At 49.4% G+C, this 20,350-nt stretch overlaps 7 protein-coding genes across 7 annotated transcripts; 3 read left to right on the top strand and 4 right to left on the bottom strand.

Moving 5' to 3' along the window:
* The first annotated feature begins 2,604 nt into the window (after positions 1-2,604).
* On the top strand, positions 2,605-3,392 carry EI90DRAFT_340175 (uncharacterized protein). The gene is made up of 2 exons (XM_039067503.1): positions 2,605-3,211; positions 3,264-3,392. Exon 1 carries the CDS (start codon positions 2,750-2,752, stop codon positions 3,197-3,199), a length of 450 nt encoding a protein of 149 aa, XP_038908915.1. The 5' UTR covers positions 2,605-2,749; the 3' UTR covers positions 3,200-3,211; positions 3,264-3,392.
* A 940-nt stretch (positions 3,393-4,332) lies between these two features.
* EI90DRAFT_3021854 (uncharacterized protein) lies at positions 4,333-4,888 on the bottom strand (the record flags this gene model as incomplete). The annotated part of the gene is made up of 3 exons (XM_039057706.1): positions 4,333-4,588; positions 4,656-4,722; positions 4,792-4,888. 3 exons carry the CDS (start codon positions 4,886-4,888, stop codon positions 4,333-4,335), a joined length of 420 nt encoding a protein of 139 aa, XP_038908916.1.
* Positions 4,889-5,974: 1,086 nt separating this feature from the next.
* EI90DRAFT_2946245 (CDK-activating kinase assembly factor MAT1-domain-containing protein) lies at positions 5,975-7,471 on the top strand (the record flags this gene model as incomplete). Its single annotated transcript, XM_039055337.1, has 6 exons — positions 5,975-6,118; positions 6,217-6,305; positions 6,362-6,514; positions 6,573-6,646; positions 6,703-6,947; positions 7,013-7,471. 6 exons carry the CDS (start codon positions 5,975-5,977, stop codon positions 7,469-7,471), a joined length of 1,164 nt encoding a protein of 387 aa, XP_038908917.1.
* Positions 7,284-8,636, bottom strand: EI90DRAFT_340226 (uncharacterized protein). Its single transcript, XM_039067504.1, has 8 exons — positions 8,512-8,636; positions 8,425-8,436; positions 8,256-8,367; positions 8,037-8,206; positions 7,956-7,985; positions 7,824-7,894; positions 7,593-7,751; positions 7,284-7,539 (listed from the first exon to the last, which is right to left on the bottom strand). Exons 1-8 carry the CDS (start codon positions 8,590-8,592, stop codon positions 7,521-7,523), a joined length of 654 nt encoding a protein of 217 aa, XP_038908918.1. The 5' UTR covers positions 8,593-8,636; the 3' UTR covers positions 7,284-7,520.
* Positions 8,637-9,137: 501 nt separating this feature from the next.
* On the bottom strand, positions 9,138-12,602 carry EI90DRAFT_3174778 (kinase-like domain-containing protein; the record flags this gene model as incomplete). The annotated part of the gene is made up of 14 exons (XM_039066339.1): positions 9,138-9,721; positions 9,773-9,787; positions 9,844-9,918; positions 9,983-10,583; positions 10,633-10,905; positions 10,958-11,239; positions 11,290-11,523; positions 11,574-11,650; positions 11,695-11,791; positions 11,842-11,962; positions 12,030-12,173; positions 12,233-12,334; positions 12,391-12,470; positions 12,522-12,602. The coding sequence occupies 14 exons, from the start codon at positions 12,600-12,602 to the stop codon at positions 9,348-9,350; spliced, it is 2,556 nt and encodes an 851-aa protein (XP_038908919.1). The 3' UTR covers positions 9,138-9,347.
* A 1,748-nt stretch (positions 12,603-14,350) lies between these two features.
* EI90DRAFT_3088009 (uncharacterized protein) lies at positions 14,351-15,009 on the bottom strand (the record flags this gene model as incomplete). The annotated part of the gene is made up of 1 exon (XM_039062247.1): positions 14,351-15,009. A coding segment is annotated over one exon (256 nt), but the record flags the coding sequence as incomplete, so codon positions are not given.
* Positions 15,010-16,755: 1,746 nt separating this feature from the next.
* On the top strand, positions 16,756-20,203 carry EI90DRAFT_3021858 (uncharacterized protein; the record flags this gene model as incomplete). Its single annotated transcript, XM_039057707.1, has 5 exons — positions 16,756-17,438; positions 17,499-17,618; positions 17,690-17,730; positions 17,793-18,195; positions 18,247-20,203. The coding sequence occupies 5 exons, from the start codon at positions 16,756-16,758 to the stop codon at positions 20,201-20,203; spliced, it is 3,204 nt and encodes a 1,067-aa protein (XP_038908921.1).
* Positions 20,204-20,350: the final 147 nt, after the last annotated feature.

Consider the following 20,350-nt stretch of genomic DNA (forward strand, 5'->3'; position numbering starts at 1 on the left):
TCATGGGAATTCCCATGACCCTTGCAAGATATTCATGACACGTAACCTTATTACGGCTCGCCCTTGACTGTTGTATGCTGCCGTTGTTTTTCTGCAATCGCGTTTCCTGCTGGCCCATTTTGGGCCACCTCCACTATCTCCTGGCCGGAACCGATTGGACCCAAAGTTTCTTGTGCCTGCGAATCTTTGTGCTCTCCTCAATGAAATGTTTTCTTTTTTGTCTCTATGAACCACTTGCGCGAATTGCAATCTAATGAATTGAAACGGCCGATAGCCCAAAAAAAAACACCAGTGGTTGTCGGACCAACTACATAGCACCAATACCAAGCTGGTGAGATCGAAAGAAAGGGTGATCAAATCGCACGGATAAGTTATACATTTTATAGCATATATATATATATACAGCATTGCTCGCGATCGTTAAATATAAATCATACAGACGTGGCAGAGAAACGCTGCGGAGTTCGTAAAGACAGTACATAAAATAAGAATGAAGAAGTGTGGGCAGAGAGGTGGGCAGATGGGTTTGATGACCAACATCGTACTCTTCCGAGGGGCTAACTTCGAGGTGCTGCGGCTCCAGTTGTCCTGCAAAGCTCGTCGATGGCAGTGATCTGTGGCCCTAGTTTCACCACCCGAAAGAAAGCAATCGCGGATCGTACATCCTCGCGTACGCCAACATTTGGCACAGGAAGGGATCAGTACGGCCTATGAGAATCCCAAGCGGCGGAGCCATGATGATCGTGGTCTCTCTCGCTTTATCTTCTGCCTGGGAGTATTGGGTGGTATGATGGACGTTTTGGATCTCGACAACCAGGGTTGCTCCAGCGATCGCGATCCTTGCTGCTTTGGAACCCCTGGCATGTATGATAAAGCTCGCTGGAGTGGAGGATAGGCGGGGCCGGTGCTTGTTAGGTAGGTATGCGGGGGTGTCGGATAGTAAACATATTGAGAAAGTGACGGATCAGCCCAATGAGGCAGGTATTGGGTTGCGACATATTGAGGAGGCTGATGGTATGTATAGTACTGGTAAGGAAGGTACGTCGTGTAGTACGACATGGAGGCCCAACTGATCGCCGTCCAGCACAACTAGTGATGTTTTGCTGGCTGACATACGGTTCTTATATGGGTTGGGGACCCAGGGCTGTGCGGGGACGTGGGAAAACATGGAAAAAGGGGTTTACTAAGTCAGTCACCGCCTCCTCTTCTGAAAGCTGCTGTGTTGACATAACATTCAGAGAGGGATAAACATTGTCCCTGCCTATCACTAAGCCCAGAAACTAAGTGGGCAGCTGTTGCCCGAAGGCTACACCCAATCCCCCAAAAGATTGAGTGCGCAATGACACGTACGGGCGCTTAGCCGTTTAGGCTTAGAGGTGGGGTAGTATATAGCGGCGCACCAATGGGCGTGGCTATATGTCAAGGGAAATTGTCCTGAAAGGCAGCGTGCAGGATCACTCCGACAAATTCATTGCTTTCGCCCGGGACGGGTTTGAAGCACCCTTTGAATTGAAGGGCCGATGAGCGAAACTAACCAAAAGTAAAAACAAACAGAAACAAACCTTGTCTAAATCAAGGCTGATGCCCAGGCTCGTACCCGGCCGTTCTGTTTATGCTTGTTTATCTTGTCAGAACGTTTGGAACGACTGGGTCCGAGTCTGGGTTGATGCTGATGGTCCGTCCACAATATATCCCGGACTCCAATAAAGGTTTCCTCCGAGTTGTGTCTTGTTTTCGACAATCGAACGAGACCGATTCTCGTCCTGCATGTTGAAGTTAGGCATCCACTCAAAGCTGCTTTGCTTGTTTGCTTTGTGCCATGTTGTTCATACACGGCTCCCGGGCCCCAGTTTCCCATACGTCCCTAGCACCTGTGTCATCTGAATGAGCAGGGGTTGGCAGCCTGTGTTCTTCGTCGGCCGGAGGTACCCGAGTGTCCTTAGTCCTTGGGATAAATCGTAAACACTCCACTTGCAAGTAGACGTTTGCACCGAGGATCTCGGATTGTGCTGATAACTTAAAAAAATAGTGGATACTGTAGTATAACGACCGTTAGTTCATTCCCACGGCCTCCGGAAGTTGCCGGAGGCACCAAATCAATTCAATCCAAAATCTTCGTGCGACATGCGACGAACTTATGGTCGTTATAGTACAGTACTGAAAGGGCTAAATCTCCTTGAGGAAGTAGTGCGATAGAGGTTTCAATAAGAATTATATTATTGTACATCATCACTCGTCACGTTCTCCACATTCTCTACGGTTATTAGAGGTAGCCCAGCCGAAGTGACAGATCGACCACCGGTAGTGTCGGTGAAATTAAGTATGTCCTTCGTATCACTTGCTGGTGGTTGCATATCTTCTGCTGGATTACCGGTGATAAGATAAGCGCGGAACACGTACAGAACGCGGGTGGCATGATGATCTCCCATGACAGGTAGTGGAAGAACCAACATAGACATCGAAATTGACAGAAGGGATCAGAACCTGAGTAAGAAAGGATCAACGTAGCACTTCGAAATGGCGGTTTTGTTTCGCTCCAGGGGTCAGTGGAACAGAGGAAACAAAAGCGCGAACCGGGGGACATCTTATAATATTACGAAGTCATAGAGGCTGGAGTCCTGCCTAGGGACATCCTTAGCCGACGATATAACTGAGTGAGTATCCACGACGTGCAAATCCAGTGGCGCTTCCCCAGACCACATCAGGCACTCCAAGAACAAGTCAAATCAGCACACAACTGGATTGAGGCATGAACACAACCTGGGTAGCTAATGATGTAAAAACCCAGAACGATAGGCAAATCCGCTCAACTGGATTAATTTTCGCAATATTGTTCCTGATCCTTTGTACATGCCAGGTTACAGTGTCTTTGTCTTCTGATGTAACTGGAAGTGTCTTGATTCGAGACTCCTCCATTGGGATCTTGACAACATATTGGGCAACAAGTCCCAAAACCGGCAAGGTGTCCTGGGGCAATTTTCGAGCCCTAGAGACGAGACTAACGTCAGTGTATGACCGAAACCAAGAGAAAGGATATGTAATTTCCAAAATTGTTCTGTCTCGACAAGCTTGGGTTGCAAATGAAAGATTTCAAATCATGTTTTTTCGTAAACGATTACTGGATGCCATTGCCGTAAATCCTCTCGATATACTTAGGAACGGACGTCAAGCTTACCAGGAAGGTGGGGTCATTCTCTAGCTCTGTGATCGGGTATGTACATGAGTCCTGCGCGGAAGGTGCATGGTTACTCACGCATATTAAGGTACCCCCGGCACCATATTTTGGCGAGGTCGAAAGCGTGGAGAGCACCTGGGTAACCACGGACTCGCATCGTGGAGGGATCACATTTACGTCAAAACAAATTAACGACGCCTATTCAGTGGTCCGTGTATGCATAGCTGTCACCAAGGCAATGGACAACAACAGGAAGCTTCCGTTTTACTGTTGGACGTATTGGTAACTCACCGAGCGCTATGCATGATAACATGTTGCTATGTAATGCTCTGACGTGTCTTCCCCATTCGCCATATGCATGAACCGCTCTAGAACCGGACATACTTTGTTTCTTTATGTAATCTCGGATGCCCTGTTGAGCCAATCGTGCAACCCTTACGATAGGTACAGATGTAGTCTAGACCAAGTTCCGTTCGCTCAGCCCTTTTTTGCGGATAATTTGCATGATGCCCAGAGAATTCAGAATTTACCGACGGGTGTTAGAAGACTGGGCAGGAGTTGCTGGACACGTGGGTGCCAAAGGGCGGGAAAACCATGGGTCAGCCGCCAACCAGGGCCGGAGGGACGAGGATGCAATGACAACAGACAATCATCTTGTTCCTGCCAGCCGCTACTTTACAATCTCATCCGATGTAACGTGAGAAAAGAAAAGAGATAAAGTGGCCGAACTAATGTGGGGGAAACATAGGTGGAGATCAGCGGGGCTACATGCATCCGAAGACACAATGATGGCACTGGGCCGTTAGAAGGCGAGGGAAAAACTGCAAGAAAAAAAAAAAAAAGCATGAGCACCTCGTATATAAATAAGAGTGATGAGAGCCGTGGATATCTTGGAGAAATAAATCCCCGGAGTCCGGACTGCAACGGCAGGACAGAAGAGGGTTGCGGTGCGGTGATGACCTGAAAAGACAAGGAGATGCACGGTCACCGTTCACGGGCGTTAAATTAAGGAAATGGGTTGCCACATGGCAATCGGCGAACGACAGTAGCACTACCCCCAAGAGGGTGCCTGGGAAGAAACAATCGAGGCAAGCTGTGAGCGGTGATTCAAGGAACAATAAAGGCCATGCCATACCGAGTAATTTCTTTGCTTAAATTTAGTACTTGTAGCCATTAAGACGGACAGCCCGATGATGATGATGATCACCACCATCATGGTGATCGTCGTGACCGAGACGATGAGAGGGCTTGGGATGATCTCCACCTTTCGTTCCAGTTGGCTTGTGGCAGCATTGGTTGCGGAAGTCCCAATCTCCATGAGGGCACGAAGGATAGCGGGGCCTGTTGGTTTTGGGAACGCAAACCTTGTAATGTCCACTCCATGCCCAACCCTCGGGACATTCCTTATCGGATCTATTAGATGAGCGTGGGTGTTAGTGCTAGTCGGAAAGGGGGAGGGGAGGGGAGGAAAGGCACTTACGGGCAGTTCCCATCACCATGGAAATTCTTTGGGAGACAAATATGAGTATTCGTGCCGGGGATGGTCCCTAGTAGATAAGAGAGGAAAAAGATAAGGCTAAGTCCGTTTTAGAAAGCCAGGAGGCGAATGGACTAACAGCTGAACTGGGAGGATGAGCATCCATGACCATGACCATGGGCAAGAACACAAGAGGCAGCAGCAAAGAAAATGGAAGCAACGGCGATGAAGCGCATGGTTGAGATCAACTGACTAGTGGTTTCGAAGAGTGGGAGGATGTAAAGGAAAGTCTGCGTGTGTTACGCGTCACGCTCGCTAAAAGGAGGGAAGGAGGGTCTAGCAGAAAATTTGGCAGGCGTTGGTTAGTTGTGAAAGAGGGTTCCTTGCGTTGGATCGGGCCATTATAAGGAGACCTTATCGGCATCCCCCGTTTGTAACTTTATTGAATGCTATTTACCTTGTACCTGCCAAGCGATGGTGTTGACAACGAGACACTAATTAACCAGTAGTGAAGCAATTGTATTGATCCAAAGTTGTTTCCGTTGACCAGAGGTTCATGATGCCTTTTGCCTAAGACTTGCGCTAGCTTCTCCCAATCTAATCACAAGTACAGTAACACCTACAAATTGTTGAAAGTGTTTTGATTAGGCGCCGCTAACTCACTATCACGGATAGGTGCTTAGACCGGTTTCGGGCTTCTGTCGGTGCCCGCCCGTAAATCAAGAAATCAAAATGAGGCTATTTTAGCTCCATCAATCCAGGGATCCTTGGTTCGACATTGGTAATACATCGCCTCTTTGCAATGGCGGACTCTAAGGAGCCTTTGGGTCCAACTTCCGGCGGGTTTCAGAAATGAAAGGTGTGGTACTGGTGCTCGCTGCTGTCTGTCTGCTCGCTGCTGCCGTAAACTGGTATCTTTGCCAGAAGAAAGTCAGTTGTGTCGTTCAGGTACAGTGGGAGAACCCTGGCAGCGCGAATGGCAGTGATTTTTGATCGTAGACAGGTTACCAGCCTCTATCAGGACTAGTATCAACATTTGATTTCCCGCGTACGGCAAGGTGATTTGAAGGTCGTACCTACAGTACTAAGTATATGTTCAGCATTTAATATTGTGTCCCATTCGTTACATAGCTACCTAAGCAGGTTACCAGCCTCTATATGTAACAGCTACCGTGGAGCCAGAGTATTGGTTCATTGCAAGGAGTCGTCAGGATTATGATATGCTATCGCTTGAAGTCAAAGTCGTTGTTCCAAGAGAAGGCGACATCATGAGCACGAGAACGTGGGAATTCTGATCACATCCCGACGTATCTCCATGACAAATGTCCGTGCCGTGGCTAAAAGGGTCAACGAAGAGGTCTACTGCAGGGAGAGTTATATCGACATCCAATGGGTTAGGAGGCATAGGCGCGCAGATATTCTCTGGAGGTGTGAAGGATCCTACTGGGAAGACGACAGAGTACTCCGTGAGTTGCGCCAAGTTCAGCAGAACTAGATAGGCGAGCTCATGTTGCATAACACTCGATACATACTCTTACTATTACCGACCACCCTCTAACATTAGTCTATGGAGGATGAATGTCCCGTTTGCAAAAGCGATAGGTATCTCAACCCAAAGCTTCGCCTCTTAGTCAGCACCTGCTACCACAAAATGTTCGCGACGACCTTACTGCACGTTTGTCCTTTGAATGAATGACTCGCTCACGCAGGTGTGAGTCCTGTATCGATCGATTGTTCACTCTGGGGCCAGCTCCGTGTCCAATATGTGGCAAGACGCTCCGTAAAATGCAGTTTTCGCCGCAAACATTCGAAGATCTTGTTGTTGAGAAAGAGGTCGCAGTTCGGAGGCGAATGGCGAAAGAGTGAGGATTCTTATTAGCTAACTGTGTCAGTCTGTTCACCGGAACCCTTCCGACACAGATTCAACAAGCGCAGAGAGGATTTCCCTGACCTAAAATCATTTAATGATTATCTTGAAGAAGTCGAGGACATCAGTATGTAGGAACCATCATTTGCGTATCCCGAATATTTAATAATCTGCCCGTTCAAGCGTTTAACCTAATCAACGGAATTGACACCCAAAAGACGGAGGAACGAATAGCAGCATTTCGGGCTCAAAATGCGACGATAATTGAACTCAATATACAACGAGACGAGCGCGAAGCAGCGATGGTCCGCGTCGAGGAGGAGCGGTTGAAAAAGGAGCAAGCAGATCGCGCCGAAGAAGCGAGATTAGAAGAGGAAGAAGAAAGAAAGGAGCGGGAGAAACGTGAAAGAGATATTATTGATGGTCTGGTTCGTTGCTCAGTCATGATTCATGTGGCTCCGCTCTCACCCGCATATCCTTCGGTCCCACTTAGCAACAAAGCAATGCTTCTGCTTCCAAAATTATAGCCAGGACACGTGCTGAGGCAGCTAAAAGGGCCAAAGTCGCAAACGTCCAAGCTGTCCAGCAAACCTCAGCCGCAACTGCTGCTACCGCTGCGCAGCGTATCCGTTCGAACGTCAAAGACATTCCGCATGTTCCCTTCACAGACCCATATTACTCCGAGACTGGCCAAGGTGTATGGGGGAAATTCACGCTTAAAGAAAAGTATGTTGATCCTGGGACAGATGGTATACTAAGAGATGTTGGGATTATCGGTGGGAACGAAGTTGCCAAAGCGGGCGGATATGATGTAAGGGAGGTCTGGGAGCGAGCAGTGAGGATGAGCATTGAGGGTTTGGGCATCGGGGTCAGCCAATTGTCATTAGAGGCGGAGACGAGCCAAGAACACAACGAGAATGACAAAAGTACCGAAATGGCTCCGGCCAAGTGACCGATCTACCTATATGCGGTCCCTCTGTAGCGAGAAATGATGCTGGGGACTACCACAGCTTTCTAGACCTTATCAAACACCATGTCAGTTGAATACTTGGTGCTTTTTAATGGTGCATTACCGAATGCGTGCCACGACCCCTCCCCACACACTCAGTGGGCCTAGACCGTATGCCAGGAAGCGTGTAGCCGTCCACGCATGTCGAACGATGAAATTTGAATATAAGCCGCCAAGCATGAACGCAAGAACTAGGATCGTAAAGACCGCGTAGCCTGATTGCCTGTGGAAGCGCAGGAAATCAGTGAAATTTTTAAAAAAGAGGGCGCCTTTGCTACCGACAACGAGCTCTCACCTATGGTACCGGTATAATTTCCGAGGAAGATATCCCCACGATAACAGGACGCCAAAAATGGCTTGGATAAACTGATGGATTAAATTCGGCTCCAATGAACACGAAACACTGCTGTGTCACGAAGGAACTTACAGCCAAAAGCACTGTTGTGATGCCCACGATCTGTGTCTAAATTTGAGTGTTATTTCGAACTCGGGACAAATCCTAACAAACACCGTGCCATGAGACGTAATGAGGCTGGCCTCTATCCTCCTTCCGCTGGTACATAATGGTTCCAGAGATCAAGACCAGGGGAACGGCAACGAGACCAATGAAAAATCCATGCAAGTCTAGTGCTTTCTCGACTCCATCGGGCTTCCTGGCAGGCTGAAGCGCAGAAATACCTTGTGAAAGAATGAAGGGATGGATTCACACTGAACTTGAATGACTTACCATAAGCCATGGCGCTCAGCGCGATAGCACCAAGAGGTGGGTGGTATGCGAATCCTCCCAGTGCTGCCGGATTATTGGAAACAACAACATATAGAGAATAAGGCAAGAAAAGCTAATGAATGTTGCGTCGGCTCACAGTTGCCTCGCGGAGATGACTAAGTTGACTGACGGCGACCCCAAACTACGTTGAGACAACATTGACGAAACAAGTAACAACCGTTAATCTGGCCTGACGCCCTAAGGCTATCACACTCACAAAGATATAAAAAAAGGCTATTGAATCTTTCCCTTCCTCCACATCGGCAAGATTCTTATCACTGGTGTTAGTGCTACTCATTTCGAGTTTGCGTCGAAAGCGTGGGAAACCGCGTTGGCGTTTACAAATCACATCACAGTGTCAATTCATAAAGCCCGACCTGGTTGTCTCTTCTACTTTAGTCGAGGCCAGGATCCTGCGCAGTTGTCACTTCAGTCCTCAATCTGCTGGAATCATAGACTGTAGTATTCAGTAGATACTAGTTGCACACGCGGGCTTGCGCAGATCGCTGGTGCTTTTGCATTAGGCAGCCACCCCGTCGCATCATGATATCGCCTGAAGCCATTCCGTCCTCTGACCCTGCCATCATGACCCGAATCGTCATCGCACTGTAGCGCACAGAAGAATACTGTCATTCCAAGGACGAAGCTGCAGATTGGGTTCACGGCGTCCCTCGTACAAGTCAAATGAACATGTCACTTTTAGTCCGAGGCTGCACACATTTTCATAGAGGCGAACTCGCCTCTCCGGGGGCAGGAGGAAGGAATTACACAGTCGTCATGGTGGTGAATCATACCACAACTAATCACCATGTTGAAAGTTTTAAATGGAGCTCTCGAATGGTGAGGTCAAGCCACGTTCTTGGGCGGAAATTTGGGACAATGATTTATAGTGTTTACGTGGGATGGGCACCTAAAGCGTGGAGAGTTCGAAGAGACCACGGACCGCATCCATAAATCAGTTTCAGTGCATCGGATTGTCCGCAGCCCATCAGATAAAGCCCGAGCTAATGACTCGAACAGCCCGACATGCACGTACCTTCATTTTCGCTACCTCTATGCTCTCCAATATTGTGCCAGGTCGTGGATACGATCGAACACAACGGTGAAGTAGGATGTTTCGTTCAGTAGTGTTTCAAAGTGTTTGATAGCCTCTTCTTCTGTGAGATCTAGTCTGAACTTCTCTTGTATCTGTTCGTGCACGTCACGATGTCGGATGTCAGGAATGTTGGCATCCACCATGAGAGCAACCAGGTTTAGAATGAGATTTGCAGACTTGCGAAGGATGGTGAAAGCCGTGAAGCAAAGGTTCTTGAAGCGTGCGTAGTGCGAAGATGGAGCGCCACCCATTCCATCTACCATCTCTTTGCAGACCTTAACGGGAGGAGGAAATGGCTTGGGATCACGACCGAGAATGTACCCAAAATCCACTGCGAACACCAAGAGTCAGCACCTCCTGCAGGAATGAGTGACAAGCATACCGTGGAAAAAATGACCTATATAAGTATCACTTAAATATCGGCTAAAGATCAAATGAAAGCGGATGACTCACCATCTGGAGCAATAAGCAAATTGTCTAGGTGTCGATCCCCAACGCCTAGGATATATGTCACAACGCAGTATCCAGCTGCAAAGGCCGGGGATAAGCATCGGAGGCTCTACTCAACCACGAGGATTTCGCAACAACTGACCACAGCTGCGTACGAAGGTGTCGATAACAGAAGGTGTCACTCCATACGTTCCAACACTGCCCTCATCTGGGCTATGAACCCGAAAGTAGTTCAAAACCGTACTATGCTCGCTCACAATGGCGGCAATAGTCATGCTAGGTATGAATTGCGCCATCCCTTCCAGCGAACCTGTAGCAAGCACATCGTAAGGGCTCAACCGCAAGTCCAACTTCTCCTTTCTTAATAAACGGTCCATGAGAGTGAACAGCTGAATGACAAGCTGATCTTGGCGCATGTCGTCACCGTTCTTAAAAATGAGAGGGTACTCGCTTCCGTCAGAGCACTGGAAGTATAGAAGTAGAGGGAAGAGATTGGATTTGAAGACGGATGATTTCTCTGGTATGATGCCTGTGACTTCGACGCGTGCGTTAAGAGGAAGAGGAATAGGAGGATTTATGTTTGCTAGCCCAGACTTCGAGTCGGCGATCAAAGAACGGAGTTTTTCAATCTTCTTCGGTCTGGCATCCTTTGAAGTTCGGAGCTCTTTTGCTTTCGACGAAAGGGTTGCTAAGAGCTCGCCTTGGCGCCGCATCACATCTCGGCGGGTAACCCCATTTTCAGTCTGTCTTTGGTTGTGAGTGTCATTCACAACGAGGTTCCGGATCACGTACTTCAATGAGTTTTGTCATAAATTTGTATGAGACACGCCCATACGTTGTCGTTGTTTCTTTGTTCTCTACTTCAACCATGAGGTACCAATGGAATCGGTTGCCTAATATTGGATTGTTGACACCGCGGCTGATAAGGAAGTCTGCCAATCCACTATCCTCATCCATCACTCCCCGGTTTGCCGAGGACCTGGTAACACTCCGAGCATTCACCTCATTTGGCGAACTCTCAAATTTAAGAGCCTGGACGAGCTGAAGCAGGTAAAGCACAAGTTCCTGGGAAGCTGTTGGGTCCTAGTGCATGGGTCAAAGGTTGACATGCACTTACATCATCATCGGCTCGCGCCAATTGACGCACAGCAAAGGCTCTGACACGGCTATCCACAGTCCCTGGGCCGAGGAGTTCCAAAGCATCGTCCATATCAATGTCTGTCCACATAGGAAGAAGCACTTCAACAGCTTGCTTAACTTCTGTCGGATCACGCCATGAAACGGACTTGAGGAACTTCGTCAGACCCTTGGCATGTCCGGTGAGGTAGAACCGAAATTTCCAGATAAGATCCTTGTCTTCGGCCGTTAATGGATGAGTAGGAGCGTAATTTAGGATATTCTATTGGGGAGAAGATAAAGGAGAATCAGCAGAAAGGGATCGCCACTCACATTCAGCTCATCTCGAATCCGCGCATTGGGCTTGAGATCACGATCCAGAGGACCGCTTCTATGACTTCGAACAAGGCGTCTATGTTTGTCTTCGACGGGATTCGTTCGGGCAATTTCTGGATCAAGGACCGCCCAAAGATGCACGTCAGAGTGGATGCTGATGAGAGCCGGGATGCTAGGAGTTGTCTGTGACGGTGCACCGACGCCGGCCATGGACATATTTGTTGGAGGCTCCTAATAAATTTTGAGGGGGGCAAAGATAAGGGACAATGGAAGCGATGTACCGGTTCGCTGAAGATAATGGGGAAGTCAAATTTAGGCAAATCAATGTACAGGAACAATTGATCCGATTTCGCCGTTTCTTCCTAGAAGATAATGAGTGAAGGTACGTCTTCGAATGGCTACGAGAACTCACGGCTCGGACTTCCTCCATCTTACGAAAAACTAGGGTATCCAACCAATCCAATTTCGGTAAATCATCTCGTTCGAACTTCTTCATTAGCTGTGCACGGAATTAGGCGAGCAACTCATTAACCATCCTTCAATATTTACTTTCTCTAGACGGCCCATTTCATCTTTCAGTCCAACTTTGCTTGGCGTACGAGTTTCGACGGATCCATCCGCTTCTTGACCGGACCACAGGAGCAATCTATGGCTGCCGCGTCTTAACGTCCTTCGGCATTCTTATTGGTCAAAATGTGTGATATGCAACTGAGCCAATGCATTGATGGGAAACGCACCATTTTTTTCCGAACAAACGAAATGTTGTTCCGCCTATCGGGGCAGCGCTTCGGGGCCCTGCAGTATCCCAGACCGTGAATGTCAACTGAGAACTGAGAGGAAGATCACAGTAGCGTATTGGCAAGCTGATCCATTCGTTCCAGCTATATTGCAGGGCATGTTAGAGGAACAGACTGGAATAAAGTTTCACATCATAACGCACACGAAGTTGGCCTTGAACACCTTATGAGATGTGCGTAAAGGAATAGTGAGAGGCTTATTGTCCGCCATAAGTTGGCATGTAACGTAAATGTCGGAAGGGGCTCTGACAAGTAGGTACAAGTAAGTAAGATGCTTCCTTGTCGATATGTTACTGCTCACTCAGATTGGACCCCGGTGAATCTCAGCTCGGGATGATCAAGCACTTCAACAAAACCATGTTTCTTCAGCTTCCCCTCCAGCTGGGTTCTGAACAACAAATTAGAACAATCTTGCTGACACACATGAGTCACTTGCATGCGGAGGGTAACAGGTAAGGTAAGACTTGAAAGTTTGGCGAAAGTGAAATCCTTAGTAGCATCCTGGCGGTCCATATGGAAATGATTTTTGGAGGAAACAGGAACAACTTTCCCCTTTTCGTAGCAGGTTGTGACCCGATTCCTGCATCACATGATCTCTGATCGGACACAGCGCAAGCGGTGCTCGCACACTAGTATGGGGTGTTGAGGGGGCTTGCAGCACCACCATTTGTGATCGGAGCCGGAAGTTGTTTGCCGCGTAATTTGACGACTGAAACGTCAGACTTAGTCGATTGGACGTCTTCGTAAGGCTTTTACAAGCACTTGATACCTTCAGTTTTTATGCCACTTAGATGTCCCTCTGCTTTCCGTCGAATCGCACATCTGTTCTGAACTCGAGCCCTTTGGGGAAGGAACACGGACGTTCTATCTCCACAATGTGTATCGCGCACTTTGGAGGTTGTATTAGAGACAAGGTCGACGTCCCACCATTATGGCGCACGGACTCACCAGCCGCAGAGGATTGTCCGTTATTCCCAATTTATCTTTCTTGTTGATACGCGGCGTTGTAGGCTTAAAAGCCACTCGTCGCGACTGTTTTCTCTCTCCTCAGTTGCACTATCGTGAACTGAGGTGAGGTTTCCTGGTCTTATTAGACCTTTACTCAATGTCTTTCATTGTCTAGCGCTAGTTTGTTACGCTAGTTCTCTCACAGGTTGCATGACGCTATCTCCTGCCAATAGGAAGCCAAGATCGATCTCAAGAACCTATTCCCTTCACTTCGAATCATGGCCGCTTTTTGTTCCCTGCGCTGGATGGCACTGTCTTATGCAATTCGGGGACTAGTTAGCCCCGATTATTTACGGGACCACAGGATGACCATCCCATCGTCCCGTTCAGTTCCCTTCTGAATATCTTTCCTTCCCATCCTCCCCCCCCCGAAATCGGGCTTCTACGCAGCCAACCAACTCGCACCGAAGCTCAAACTCACGAATCGCCTCAGCAAACTCGGCAGAAAGACCTTCAGCCGAGTCCTGCAGTTCCGAACGGGACACGCACACATTGGCGAATACTACCACCGATTCAGAATCACAACAGAAAGCAAAGAGTGCCAATGCGGCAAACCAACTCAGACGAGGACACATATCTTAACAGAATGCCCTCGGACGAGAAGGTACCGACGCATACTAGGCCGCGGAAACCAGACTAAGTTTAACACCCTCATGGGCGGGGTGAAAGGCGTGGAGAGACTCGCGTCATTCATCAACAAATCCAAGACAGGCGACAAACAAAGCACCAGTGGAAACCGAAACACCCCGGGAACACCGCCCCCGGATAACCGACCCGCAAGGCAGGCGCAGCGGCGCACCAACAGAAGGGAGGAGCAGACGGCCAGGGACAGACGTACGGAGAGAGAGAGGAACCCATAATTATTATTTCTTATTCCCTATTATCAATACCATGACAATACACACGGACAACACAGAACCCGAGGACCATTGACACCCGATGATACCAACCAGAATACTAGAAATGATCCCCTCATGTACGCCATGTAACGTCGGGATAGCCGCACTGCCACGTCATCACGAGGCCGCGGGGTATTACAGCCTTTTCTAAAATTTCTGTCCGATCAAAGTGAATGGGTATTGACCCCGTTCGTAAAAAAAATCACCCAAAAATGATCAAATTTCTCGAATTTTTATTTTTCAATACAGTAGAGTTAGCGCCGCACAGCCATACCCATTCCCGACCACAACGATTGATCCTACCCTTCACACTGGCCATGATCAGACCGTGTCCTAAGCTACCGTGCACGAAAAGTTCTGGAAATCATCAAGTTTTCCTCACCTGCTTTGATTCTCTCCGAAACAGCGACTGTGTGTCAACTATCATGTTCTCAACAAAGACAAGCGTGCCCACTGGAATGATGACCATTAGCCCCGCACCCGCTCCTGAAAACACCCCAGCAAGCATTCCAACAGTGCTTGCTGATGTATGTGAAGCCTCGTTGCTTCAGGCTGAGCCGGTGGGAGACAGAAACACCATACTCACATCCAGATCCTAGTTGTCAAGTTCGCGACTACACCCACGGTTGCCAACTTTATCAAAGAGGTCCCTTGCTGGTGAGCTGAGAGAATGCGGCAACTCTGCAGTCACCGAGATGGGCAATTTGTGCAGCCTCCTTGGTAGTGAGGGTTGAGGACATGAGGACGATGTGTCACTTCATGTCCGGAGACGCGTGTTTGGTACCCATGAGATGGTAATGGTGTATGGAAGCTCGGCTGGGCTGATGTGAGCAGGATCGAGAGCAGGATCACTGTTTCCAATAGAGGCTGGCGACCTGCCTAGATCGCTGTGACCGTCAGTGCTATGGTCATTATTCAACGAGGAATGGGGAATAGCTGTGGGCGCTAATTCTACTAGATGGAAATATAATTCTATTGTATTGAAACATAAAAATATGAGAAATTTGACCATTTTCAGGTGATTTTTTTACGAACGGGGTCAATACCCATTCACTTTTGATCGGACAAAAATTTTAGAAAAGGCTGTAAGATAGATTTATCATCATCACCTTCCCATCCTCAGGGCCGACTGAGGTACCGAGGTTTTGATTAAAGTCCTGTTCAATGGTCTTGACCCATTCTATACATCGTCACGAAGTCACAGGGACTGGAGTCCTGCCTGTTGACCCATGGCTATCTTTCGCAATCCCGCGATAAATCACCTCCTCATCTTCCGGAATTATGGAACTGGAAAGGCGCCCACTCGCTCGTGGTACATTTGCCGGCCGATTCGCTCCGTATTCATCTCTAGCCTCCTTTCTGCCAGACATGTAGTGTGCACTTCTCGTCACGGAAGCAGGCCATGGCTGCTGACTTCAGTATGAGAAATTGAGTTTTCCGTTCTCTATGATGGTGGGCAAGACTGCAGCCTTTGCAGAGTGATGAATTTTCTGGAGATTGCTACGACTGGAACGGTGTTTGTGAATGACATAGTGATTGAGGCTTTTTGTAGTGGAGATGAGCGTGTTGTAGATGACTTCCAGATTTAAGGCTAAATTGCACCCATTCCAATGCCTCTGTAGATTCTGGGGATTTGTTTCTAGCAGAAATGTTGCAGAGACCCATGAAAACTCCATGTTGCGAGCCATGATCAGTAGTTTAGGATCCGCACGCTGAGGCCGTTTTCGGGGCAAACTAATGCAGGAGAAGTCTCCCAAGCTGCGTTCGGGGGTGTGTGCGGCCGTGAGCTCGTTTCTGGAGTCGGATACAGGCCTACTTCAGAGGACGTTTTTGGCAGCTCCGAACAGTCTCCGGATGAGTTGTCCAAGGGTTGGATGAATTCATTTTTAACTCCGCGTATGACGAGGCGTACAACGCGCCAATCAACTGACCCAATGTACGGCCCCCCCACTTTACCTGCTCTCAACCGCTGGTATCCCATCCGTGATCCCTAATCCTTTTCCCTTATCGTACATAGACTATTCCAGAATACGTCGCGCAGCGCGTTTAAGCCAGGGGGAGAGGGGTGAACTTCCCTGCGAGTGTGTAGTGTTGAACCAGACACTCCAAGAAAGCGTCGTTGGCAGTGGTGCCAGAGCGCTTAGCCACTGAACTTTGTCGTGAAAGATAGGCATGGACAAAAGCCGTGTCACAGGAAAAAGGTGCATGAGTGAAAGAGGTAGTGGAGAAAGGGTGAAAAGAGACGTGTAAGAATATCGATGTGTTACCACTGCCGCGGAGCCAAACCGCCGCATCTCGGGCGGACATCTCTTGGAGCCCCAGCCACCAGAGACAAGATAACTTGGGTTGTGAGCCGATACAGGCAGCCCTGAGCCACGTCAAGCCCCTCCCAGTGGAGTCTGAGAGTGAATGTTCACGCAGTAGACTCAAAAGAAGCTGGGCCACTCAGCAGGCGTGGGAACCATTCTGAGACAGCTGTGACGTGTGGCTGTGCACGGGTTTTCTTGCGGATTTTAAACTCAAAGTCCGCGTTCATTTTAGTTCACCTTTCCTTCCTCGAGCAGAACACGAGGCAAGTGTGCACCAAACACGAGGCGGCGCGTATTTCATCTAATCGAGTAAATACTCGCGCTCTGCATCAGCCAGAGCAGTGCCAGAAAAATCCCATAAATAACGAATTGGCTATTACTCGTTGACGAGCTGTTTACGAACCCAAGGAACGCGCTGAGTGAGCGCTGAAAATTTGCTTTACGCCACGCATGTCCAACGAACGCAACCCACGACGAGGCTCTACGAATCTATACCCTGCTGAAGTAGCAGCTATCGAAAACGAGCGCATTGCTTCTCAAGGACCCCGTCCGTCATCTTCTATCATTGCACCAGATGATCGCTTTTCCCTGGAGTCGTCAGAATACCCGTCCTGGCTGCCTAGGCGCCCCCATCCTCCTGTGCCTGCATCTTCAACTAACACTGGCGCTGGATCCCCAGCAGCCGAACGGGAAGTTCGTTCCAGTGCGGAGGGCTCGTCAGCAGTGTCTCCTGACCATACCATGCAGTCCCCCACCACCCCTGCACGCTCAGGGACCCGACGGCCTCATTCCGAAGGCCGGGACCCTACCCCCAGATCGGTGCGCATCCTGACGGCGCCTAGAAGCCGAGGCGTTGGTTCTGGCCTTATCAACCGTTCAGCAAGCTTGGCACACACACCCAAAGTGGCAGCCCCAAACGACACCACCGCACCAACGTTTCCAACCCCCTCTATCCCAGATGTTGCGGCAGATGGGCATCGACCTCGATTCAGAGCAAACGGCCTTCATCTTGGAATAATGCGCAATCCTTCCTTGCTCAATCACATATACTTCTACCTCTTTCCCGTTATGGTCTTTGTGCATATTCCCCTTCAATCTTATTTGGATTTTAACGCAGCATACATCTTGCTTCAGTTAGTGACTTCCTTGCCTTTGTTTACATGCGTTTTCTAAACATTGACCCATTTTTTTAGAGCTGCCAAACATCCCACGCCTGCTGCACTTGGTGTCCCTGCATCAGGTCGTGGCTGGGCACTAGCTTTTGCAGCCTATATAGCCTGCTATTTTGTTTATTTGTTCATCATATTCATTGGGTGAGTTCCCTTGCTGCAGAGGGCAGCCTCGCTGTTTCTGTGGGGCTGCAACTAAAACGATAATTACCTAGTTACGAGCTTCTTTATTCGTTTTATCGCCAATGGCGTACAAGTAAGCCCATTGATCCCTTGTTTACATGTCTGTATTTCTGTTCTGATCCAAACATAATAAAGAGCGACCATTAATTTTATCCATTTATCTATCTGCTCCCGCCTTTAACCTCGCCTCGATGACTTCATACTCGACCTTCTGTTTCCTTCAGTACATACGTGCCAGCGCTTTCATCCCAGAACGGAATGGCAGTTGGCGAGATGGTATTGCGGAGACGTGCTACTGGTACTCACAGAATTTACCAACTGTTGTCCTTCTCCTCCCTCGTGCAGCTCTCTGTTTAGCAGCACTGTTTGCATTCTCGGGACCAACTGCCCGTGCAGTGGCGGATAATGGGGAGCTTCCGGTTGGCAGAGATACCACGTTCTTCAATGGGCAAGGCCTATTGACTTCGTATGCTAGGGGATCCCTTATTGCTAATGCTGTATGGACATTGTGGAGAGTGATGGTACTTCTCATCAGCTGGTAGGTTCTGATTAGCTATTGGTAGACTGCGTCACTCATTGCCATTGACAGGGTCGGGCTATGGATTACGAGCGGGCAAGCATGCGCAGGGATTTGTGGTCCTCGGTACCGATGGGAAGAAGAGGATGATGAGAAGGGATTTTATGCGTCACGGACGCGTAATGAACGTCTCATCGAGCGTTGGGCGTGGTTGCCATTCACTATCACTCGAATCCGAGAAGCGTACGAGTTCTGCCTCACAAATCGTGTCAAGCGCCGGACATCATCAGTCGAGGACCAACGTCATTCGCAACAACCAATGGCAGAGAATAGGTTCGCTTCAAGGACTTCTGATTCGCCACCGTTAACGGTGGATCTTTCTACCGCCCTTGCATTGGGGTCAGCTCATGCACATGTGCCTGATGATGGCGAGCAAAAGGCAGATGAGCCGACTGCCACACCCGGTCAGCACTCCGGGACAAGACGCAGTGTCCTTGATAGCGATATATTTACTTCCCCCGCTGGTTCCTCTACAGTCTTCGGCTCCTCATCACTCGTTCCGCCGCTGCCAGCTGCCAATCTACAAAGTCTTGTGCCGATGGTAGACCCTTCCAAGCCTGCTTACGGTTCTACGGGACCATCATCAAGTGGGCCTATCTTGTCTCTCCCATTTCCATTTTTCCCTATGCCCACCGCTGCCACCAGTCCACCAGCTCCCCCGTTCCCTCTTCAGTCTCGTCCAATCCCCTCTCCCAGGCGGTCAATGCCAAGCACCCACTCATCGGCCTCTGGATCTGAAAAGGACTATGGCTTGGAGGGTTTCGTGGTGCGGGATAGCGATGAGATAGATGATCAGCTAGTGGAGTCTCCGGTCTCGGCGACTCACCTGCAGGAAGATCTGACAGGGGAAGTATCCCAGTCTCAGCAACCAATGAACGGACGCGCATCTCAGTCCCTGTCGAGCCTCGGTCAACCACTGTCTCCAGCTTATTTGTCCGGTTCCCGTTCACCATCCACCCATTCACAAGGTTCCCCCCTGCCTCGCTCGTCATCGTCTCGAGCCTTGTCTGCGTCGTCCCAAGGCCAATCTGTCCTTGCTTCTGCTGAACCTTCATCGTCAGCGGGCAGTCCGCTGAGTCCAATGATGCCACCACCTCCACGTCATCCATCAGCGGGATCGGATTATCGTAGACGTCGAGCGGGTACGGCTCCATCCCTGCCTTCGTCTCCCCGGAGTTCGGAATCCCTTCGCCATCGTAACCGCACAATCAGCGTTACGGACCAAACATTTGGCGTTGCGATTCCCTTACCGCCGGTGCAAGGTACTGACGACAATGACCATCAGTTGGAGGAAGAAGATCATGCGGAGGCACGAGGTTCCATCGAGGAAGCTGAGAAAGAAGACTCGGTTGGGCTGCTGTCCTCTGCTCCTAGCCCAAAGTCTTCGTTAGGAGCTCTTCGCCTTCGTGCCCAGAGCCTAGTTTCGCTCCGTCGTACCTCTTTCGGCTCAGCCCAAGAAGGGAGCCGGCCCCCTTCGTCGCCCTCGACTAGTCGTTCAAGGGCTATCTCCCTCATGGGCCGATCCCGGAAGGGTTCGTCATCGTCACCGTCATCACAAGCAGGGGCCGCTTCAGCTTCTCCATCTTCACGCTCCAGAGCAAGCTCAGTCGCACGTCAAGCCGATGCGCATGATAATACTTTTGGAATCCCACCATCCGTGAGCATAGATTGGGATGATGTACCTAGGACTAGTGCGCCACCACAGGAACTGCCCCTACCATCTTCATCAAACCTCCAAGTGCCTGATGTCGGACGTACCGGGCGGACGGTGCGTCCTTCAGTCTCACGTGCCACCACGGAGTCCCAGCAGACTGTCTCGCAAAGTGTCGCTCATACTGACATCAGCGAGGCGCCCTCATCATATGTTACTGCCCCACCCACTGTGATCGGAAGTACAACAGAAGATGGCAGTGCTGGAACAATTCGGAGTACGGATCCATGGAATGAAATTTTCCGTGAAATGATGTGATATCCACAGCGCAGCCCGCACACCTGCACCGCAAATAAACCATTTTCTATTCTATACTTCAAGGTCTCGTCTGCTGATTCATTGTTCATCTTGCTTTCGCCGGTCACCACTTTCAGACCAACCTGTTTGTTCTCCACTGCTTCTGGC

The sequence above is a fragment of the Cantharellus anzutake genome, assembly GCF_015039405.1.
Source record: "Cantharellus anzutake strain C23 chromosome Unknown EI90scaffold_130, whole genome shotgun sequence".
In the NCBI taxonomy this organism is placed as follows: Eukaryota; Fungi; Basidiomycota; class Agaricomycetes; order Cantharellales; family Hydnaceae; genus Cantharellus; species Cantharellus anzutake.

What these genes read in the sequence shown, in the direction of transcription:
- EI90DRAFT_340175 (XM_039067503.1), top strand. Translation starts at nt 2,750, where the DNA reads ATGAACACAACCTGGGTAGCTAATGATGTAAAAACCCAGAACGATAGG.
- EI90DRAFT_340226 (XM_039067504.1), bottom strand. Translation starts at nt 8,592, where the DNA reads ATGAGTAGCACTAACACCAGTGATAAGAATCTTGCCGATGTGGAGGAA. An exon ending in ATTACGTCTCATGGCACGGT is followed by an intron (nt 7,986 to 8,036) that starts GTTTGTTAGGAT and finishes ATTTAGACACAG; the next exon opens with ATCGTGGGCATCACAACAGT. An exon ending in AAATTATACCGGTACCATAG is followed by an intron (nt 7,752 to 7,823) that starts GTGAGAGCTCGT and finishes GCGCTTCCACAG; the next exon opens with GCAATCAGGCTACGCGGTCT.